An 8,198-nucleotide genomic window follows, 5' to 3' on the forward strand; every position below is an offset into this window, starting at 1 on the left:
CACATGGGCTAACCTTTGGACCAAATAATGAGGTAGTCTTAATATCATTATAATTATATCTCTAAGCAAACCTACCAGAAAAAAATGTAAATGAATAACAAAATTATCATAAGGACATGTGAATTTTACACGCCAGTGATCTCATATTAATAAACAAGCTACACCATTATACCTATTTAAAATTAAATATAAAATGGTGATTAAAATTTTAATTAAGAAGGAAAATTTAAAAGACTGCAACTGTGTTATTAATTCAGTATAACTCAAACGTTAGAATCATATGGTTTTGTTTTTGAGATGGAATTCGTGCAAACGGACAAAATCCTGGAGGTTAGGCCGGATACAAAGGAGTATGTTCGGAAGCTGTATAACTTAGATAAACCAGGAAGCTTGGAAGATGCGATAAATATACTAAAAGAATGGGTCCAAATGCAGCCACATTTTAATAAAAAGGATTTCAGTAAGTTTTTGTTCTAAGTTGTTGATTCATCATTCATCATCATTATCAGCCGATGGACGTCCACTGCTGGACATAGGCCTCTTACATGGATTTCCAAACAAAACGGTCTCGAGCCACCAGCATCCAGCGGCTCCATGCAACACGCTTGTTGTCTTCGGTCCACCTATTGGGGGTTCGACCAACACTGCGCTTTTCGGTGCGGGGTCGCCATTCCAGCACTTTAAGACCCCAACGTCCATCGGCTCTTCGAACTATGTGGCCTGCCCATTTCACTTCAGTTTCGTGACTCGCTGAGCTATGTCAGGGACTTCGGTTCGTCTGCGGATCTCCTCATTTCTGATTTGATCACGCAGAGACACTCCAAGCTTAGCTCGCTCCATCGCCCGCTGAGTGACTTTGAGCCTTCTAATGAAGCCCATAGTTAGCGACCAAGCCTCGGATCAAGTTGTCGATTAATAATTAATAATGAGAGCGGTGATAGCCCAGTGGATATGACCTCTGCCTCCGATTCTGAAGGGTGTATATGGGTTTGAATCCGGTCCAAGGCATGCACTTCTAACTTTTCAGTAGTGTGCATTTTAATAAATTAAATATCAGTATGGGCCTGATAAGAAGGCTCAGAGTCACACAGCGGGCGATGGAACGAGCTATGTTAGTAGTATCTCTGCGTGATCGAATCAGAAATAAGGAGATCCGCAGAAGAACCAAAGTCACAGACATAGCTCAACGAGTTGCGAAGCTGAAGTGGCAATGGGCAGGGCACATAGTTCGAAGAGTCGATGGACGTTGGGGTCCCAAAGTGCTGGAATGGCGACCCCGCACTAGTAAGCGCAGTGTTGGCCGACCCCCTATCAGGTGGACTGACGACATCAAGCGAGTCGCAGGGATTTGCTGGATGCAGATGGCTCAGTATCGTGATGTTTGGAAGTCCCTACAAAAGGCCTATGTCCTGCAGTGGACGTCCATCGGCTGATATGATGATGATGATGAAATATCACGTGTCTCAAACGGTGAAGGAAGAAGAATAAAACATCGTGAGGAAACCAGCATACTAGAGAATTTTCTTAATTCTCGGCATGTCGGAAGTCTGCAAGTCCTTGGGCCAGCGTGGTCGACTATTGGCCTAACCCCTCTCATTCTAAAAGGAGAGTCGAGCTCAGCAGTGAGCCGAATATGGGTTAATTATGTTATGTTAATGCTATAATATATCTCAATACCAAATTTCAGCTAATTCGGTTTAGTAGTAGCGTGAAAAAGTAACAAACATTCATATCATCAAAATCATAAATTTTCGCAAATTTTGGGAAACCATGGATTTTTTCGGGGTAAAAAGTAGCGAGTTTAATCCAGAGTATTTCTTAAAATGCACACAACTGAAAAGTTGGAGGCATGCCCCGAACCCACACTCACCGGAATCGGAGGCAGAGGTCATTTCCACTGGGCTATCGCGGCTCTCATAATAATACACCTTAAAATCCTTATATCTAAAAATCCGCACGAGTGACGAAGTGTAGAAGTTATAAAATTTTACTTTTGATATTATATTTACTTTACATCCAATTAAAGATCCAATAAAACAGATGTGCGAATGTTCGCTTCTAATTTAGATCTTAAACCAATAAGTTGATGTGGAAAATTGATCAAGTTTCTTTTTCTAAATGACTAAGCGACAAATCTTCTTCTTCTTCTTTTTTGGGTCTTTTCCGCGATTGGCCACTTGGGGTTGGCCGTTTGGTTTGGTTGGTTAGCCCATTATCAACCCATATTCGGCTTAAACCAATTATAGTCCAACACGCTGGCCCAATGCGTATTGCCAGACTTCACACAAGCAGAGAATTAAGAAAATTTTCTGGTATGCAGGTTTTTGCAAACGATATAATATATCGCTTGTCTTACTCAAGAATAATAATGAACAAAAAGTTTAATGAAGTATAATGAAGTAAGTAATAATGTACTTCCTTGTTAATGAATTAATGCTAAAGCGTTAATTGGGTGCGATATAATCTACCTAAGAAACTGTTTTTATTCATAACATACAAGGCTTTTCACATAGCGTAAACGGAACTTGTTAAGATATTTCACCCACGCAAACACACGACGTAAAAATGAGGGGTGTTATGTAGTTCAATTACATTATACATTTAGAAATTTTGGCAAACTGACAGATTTCCTATAGATTTTGACAAAATGTCAAATTCCTGTCAAACCCCTAGAAAAACTCTGAGTTTAACACAGTTTATATTTTTTTACATGTCACGTAACGGATACGATCCATTTAGGAGTCAAGTGGATATGGTCTAATTTATGGCCAATTTTCATCTTCTTTTTATCTTTATATCGTTTGAATTTTTAGGCCCGAGTTTTTATGGAGATTGGGTTTCTTCTTTACAGGTGATCGTTATTTGGAGACGTATATTATTGTAAACAAAGGATCGGTAGAACGCGCGAAAGAACAGCTAGACAGACTTTGCACAATGAAGACAGTGTTGCCACAATATTTCGGAAATTACAATATCAAAACTGATTTTGAATATTTACATGACGTTGCGTAAGTATGAATCAAAGTAAAAATATAGACACCGCGCCATTAAAGTAGTTCCGCGGGTAAAATCTGAACTAAAATTGACAATTAATTACACAATTAATGACATTAAGACCGCCATTACCAAACGAGAATGAGCGCCATTAAGACATTATCGCCGTAGTAGGTGCGACTTTTTTTAGTACTTCTGTAGAATTCATCATCATCATCATTATCAAATATTCGGCTCACTGCTGAGCTCGAGTCTCCTCTCAGAATGAGAGGGGTTAGGCCAATTGTCCACCACGCTGGCCCAATGCGGATTGGTAGACTTCACACACGCAGAGAATTAAGAAAATTCTCTGGTATGCAGGTTTCCTCACGATGTTTTCCTTTACCGCTAGAGGCACGTGATATTTAATTTCTTTAAATGCACACAACTGAAAAATTGGAGGTGCATTGACCCGGGCAGGATTCTAACTCACACCCTCCGGAATAGAGGCAGAGGTATACTCTACAGTTGATAGGGTGACCTTAAAAATACGTTTTAAAGTAAATATCTTCGATAAGCGATAGCTTAGGTATTTTTTAGTTAATAGAAGAACATAAATACGCATACGCACGCAAATAAATACGTAGTACAAAACAAAAATTTGCACATTCAATAAAACTTCTTCTTGTATAAAGAGATAGTAAAACAAAGTTAATCTTGAATAGATTAAGTTTGTTTTATTGTCTAAACAGCAGTCGAGTTATACCTACCTAATGACAAAACAAACAAGATTATAATTTTTTTATACTTGTTTCAGCAATTCATTTCTGTTGCCCAAATTAACAGAAGATCACTACAGGGTAAATGTTATCAAATTTTTTAACGTTGCGTGGGAACCAAATAAATCTATCAATTTTTACAGACATAACGTTATTGTAAGTAAATTGGTACTTTTTTCAGTGCTTTGTCTTCTTATTTTTTCTTTTTCTTTATTTTTCTTCTTAGTTCAATTGCAATGTACATTTGGAAATGCAAATGTACCGAGAAAACTGAATTTTGGATATGACGTATGGAGTCTAGAAACATTTATAATTTCCCATGTGCATTTTCCGCTATCTTGAAAAAAGGGTTGAATTCAATTTTTTTGTTGAAATATGAATGTTTTAACTCAATAATTTTTCGTTGCTTTGCTTGCTTACGTTTTACAATTAAGGTCCTTTAAATTTGTATTTGTCCTTTTAATACCTTTCGTAATGATTATTTTCGATATCTTAATAACAATAAGCGATGGGTGAAAATGTAGAGCACCTCAATTCGAGAACTACAGCATAAAATGGCCAAATAAAAGTATAAAGTCAAAATTTTCGTATCTCAACGGAGAACCGAACTATTGTAAGAAATACTGAATTCAACCCTTTTTCAAGGTGACTGTATATTATGCACATAGCAAATCTTGGGCGAGAATTGGAAGGTATGCTTATTAAGCTCCCCCCACGTCATATTCAATATTCAGACATCTTTCTTCATAGTAATTAGGATTGCCAGACTCACGACATTGTTCTAAACCTCAGACCAATTATAGAAGGACCTGTATCGCACTCATAGTCACGAACAAAATTGTCTGTCATTTTCTGAGGAAAAGGAGCTTAGATTTGGTATATATCTTATACTAAACTAGAAATTTTTTCCCGGTTTTTACACAAAAAGGTATTTTTACGGAGCTCTTTAACCGACGAACACGATTACAATTATTTAACATCGATTCTATAGAGACAGTTTTTATAATCACATTAGATCGTTGATCATATATTTTGACAGAAAAGTAACATCTAGCGAGGCAGGTCCTATACAATAATTGGTCTGTGTTCTAAACAAATACGTTTGATCGTTTCCAATTTCCTTTATATTTAAACCGCTACTTAAAACGTCAAGATTTTTCAATATTTTAACTTGTATTTAATTTAATTTCTAGTTGGCAGAATACGTTAAGGCTCATGACTATTTAAGTGGATTCGTTATGATCATTGATTGCACGGAGTCTAACTTGATGAACCTTTTGAAAAATATAAACCCTGTTCAATTGAGACAAGCTTTATCTATCTTTATTGTAAGTATGAACATTTTGTGACGTTATTACCAGCCTTTTATGACGGCCTAGCTGTAGTAAGAAAGCAGAGGCTGTAATTATCAAAGCGCGTGTATGTCATTCGTCGATGTCATACATTTGCGAGGAAACACACTTTGAACACACTTTCTGAAAATTAATTTGCATCTTTGCCTGTTTTGTGATGACATTTTGATACACTTGTCATTTTTGCATATATTATAATAAAGCGCGCACATCAGCGTTTTTTTTGTACAAATGCACCAAAAACAGCCAGTATTACTAAAGTAAATTAATATTTTTGTGTTTCTGATGCAGATAAATGGTTGATATTTATTGTCAAAATTATTATAATTAAAGAAGAAGAAGTTAATTTTATTCATAAAATGTTGAGCACTTTTCTGACATAAAAACTCTTTGCCAAGATTTAAAATAGTGCCGTTCGTTTTTAGACGAATGATAAAGGTTATATATTACATTACGGCACATGTGCATTTTACGTGTGCATTACGGCACATGTGCGTAATGAGATACATTACGATATTGAAATGGATGGAATAACCGATATATTAACAATGAAAGCTATTTAAACAAGTAATATATAAATATTGTCTACAGTGTCGAGTTGTGTGTTCAGGAAGTGTAAAAACTGCATATACTTAAATATATAATTTAAGTAAACATAAAGTTGTGCATGGGTGTGCTCAGTGGAGTAGCTAAATTCGAATCACTTTTGATCTGATCCAAGACTTGACCCCAAATCCTTGTGATCAGAAGCCACATATACTAATCATTGGACTTTGGAGGCAGTATAGCATGCATTTATATATAGGACATAGGTATTAATATATAATATAAGAGACATATAATATAACTAGCACACGCCTGCGACTTCGTCCGCGTGAAATTTAGTTTTTCACAAATCCCTCGGGAACCATGGACTTTCCGGGATAAAAAGTAACTTACATGTTTAACCAGAGTAATATCTATTTCCATTCCAAATTTCAATTAAATCACAAACATCCATACAAACTTCCGCGTTTATAATATTAGTAGGATAAACAATTAAAAGAGTAACTCTAAAAATGAAAGACTTTCCATACAAACTTTCAATTTTTTTACCCCTTCTATTTTTATTTTAGGGTCAAAAAGTATCCTATGTTTTGCTCCAAGGTCCCATTTACGATCATACCAAAATTGATCTTTTAGCCGTGAAAAGGTCACAGACAGACAGACAGACAGAGTTACTTTCGTATTTATAATATTAGTATAGATAATCTATAATATAAAAATGAATCGCAAAATGTGTTGGTAAGCGCATAACTCAACTACGCCTGGACCAATTTGGCCAAATCTTTTTATAAAATGTTCGTTGAAGTTCAAGGATGGTTTTTACGGCGAGAAAAATTAGAATTATTGCTGGAAAAACCCTAAAAATAGCCCTTTTCTTTTTCCCATACAAATGATTTGTAACTAAAACGTAGTCAATTTGAACTTTATTGTTATTGTATAAAGTTCATATTAATAATAATTAGAAAACGGGGTAGGGGTAGGGTTGGGGTAGGGTAGGGGTAGGGTAGGGGTAGTTGAAAGTTTACATCGAGTTTCACGCGGACGAAGTCGCGGGCATCCGCTAGTATAGATAATAACATTCAATTTACATATTACATTACAGCAAGGCTTCGGCATGAGAATAAAAGGGATCCACATAATATCAAAATCAGGATTAGTGGATGGTTTGGTGACATTGTTGAAACAAGTTGTCAGCGCGAAAGTGGGTGACCGGATCAATGTACATAAAACTTTTGAAGAGCTCCATAAATTCATCCCAAAAGCCATACTTCCCAAAGACTATGGTGGTGAAGAACGTTCTATGAAAACTCTTCAAGGTATGTATCGACATAATTCAAATAGCATTTTGTACTTTGCATCTTTTTAAGCGGAGAAAAGTTAAACTTTTGTTAATTATTTGGGATAAGAAATAAACAACCATTATGATTAAAGTTTTAAATAAATTATTTTTCTTTCTAAAATTCTTTCGAATTCTCATAAAGGCATGTAGATAATAAATATTACATAAGAATTTAAATCACAACAAGTAAAACACGAAAATCTTTCCCTAAATGCTTTTGCATTTTTAGGGTTCCGTAGTCCACAAGGAACCCTTATAGTTTCGTCATGTCCGTCTGCCCGTCCGTCCGCGGTTTAGCGCAGAGACCATTAATACTAGAAAGCTGTAAATTAGCATGAATATGTAAATTAAAAATGTGAACAACTTCGTAAAATAATAACTGGAAAAATATTTTTTTAGGGTATCTCCCCTACATGTAAAGTGGGGATGAATTTTTTTCTCGTTTGTTTCATAGTATGGGATATCGTTCGATAAGTCTTTGAAAGTTGTAAAGGGTCTACCAACATATTTCAGTTCAGGGATCCGTTTGTAAAATACTAAGCTTTTAAGAGCTAATTTTTGTTAGAGTCAAGTGTCCCCACCCTCTACCGGCTTAAATGTTATTTAAAGATACGTGAAAAAATTCACGAAAGTAGCACATAATATAATGAAATTAAAAACTATAACGGCTACTAAAAAATTGCTATATATAGAGTTATAGTCGACCAACTTAAAAAACGTAATTGGAAATCTAAATTTGCATACTAATTCCGTTGTTAGTTAAAAAGATAAAGTTGTTAGAATGATAACTCAGAATCTGTAAGAACTAGAAAGATGAGATTTGGTTATGTATATTAATTACGTGGAAGTGGCAAAAATAATTTTTTTTTGGGGTTAGGTACGAGTATAAAAAAATAGTTCTCACTTTGCATGTAGGGACGGACCCTACATCGGTACATCCGTATCGGTATTTCTGTGCATTTCCTATGGGATTAAAGTGCTAACTTAATCTACAGAACCCTACACTGCGCGTGGCCCGACACGCACAGTATTTTTGTCCCTTCTTCGTTGCTCTTAAATTAAACTAAATTTAATATGTTTGGTTTTCAGAGTTATGGCTCAATGTGCTTTCATCGGAGGAACATTTAAGATACTTGGAAGATATAAACTCAGCTACAACCAACGAGTCCTGTCGACAGAAAGATCAGTTTTGCGAACAATATGCAGGAA

The 8,198-nt window shown here is 35.7% G+C and overlaps 1 protein-coding gene across 1 annotated transcript in view; it reads left to right on the plus strand.

The window, feature by feature from the left end:
- The first annotated feature begins 223 nt into the window (after positions 1 to 223).
- Positions 224 to 8,198, plus strand: part of LOC112056857 (alpha-tocopherol transfer protein-like) — an 8,100-nt gene continuing 125 nt past the window's right edge. The window contains exons 1-6 of the mRNA XM_024097342.2: positions 224 to 460; positions 2,852 to 3,008; positions 3,791 to 3,908; positions 4,946 to 5,080; positions 6,753 to 6,966; positions 8,079 to 8,198. The exon at positions 8,079 to 8,198 is cut by the window's right edge and continues 125 nt beyond it. Coding sequence (XP_023953110.1) covers positions 298 to 460; positions 2,852 to 3,008; positions 3,791 to 3,908; positions 4,946 to 5,080; positions 6,753 to 6,966; positions 8,079 to 8,198 — 907 coding nt within the window. The 5' untranslated portion in view covers positions 224 to 297. The remainder of the gene's footprint in view (positions 461 to 2,851; positions 3,009 to 3,790; positions 3,909 to 4,945; positions 5,081 to 6,752; positions 6,967 to 8,078) is intronic.

Source organism: Bicyclus anynana, chromosome 8 (genome assembly GCF_947172395.1).
Source record: "Bicyclus anynana chromosome 8, ilBicAnyn1.1, whole genome shotgun sequence".
NCBI lineage: Eukaryota > Metazoa > Arthropoda > Insecta > Lepidoptera > Nymphalidae > Bicyclus > Bicyclus anynana.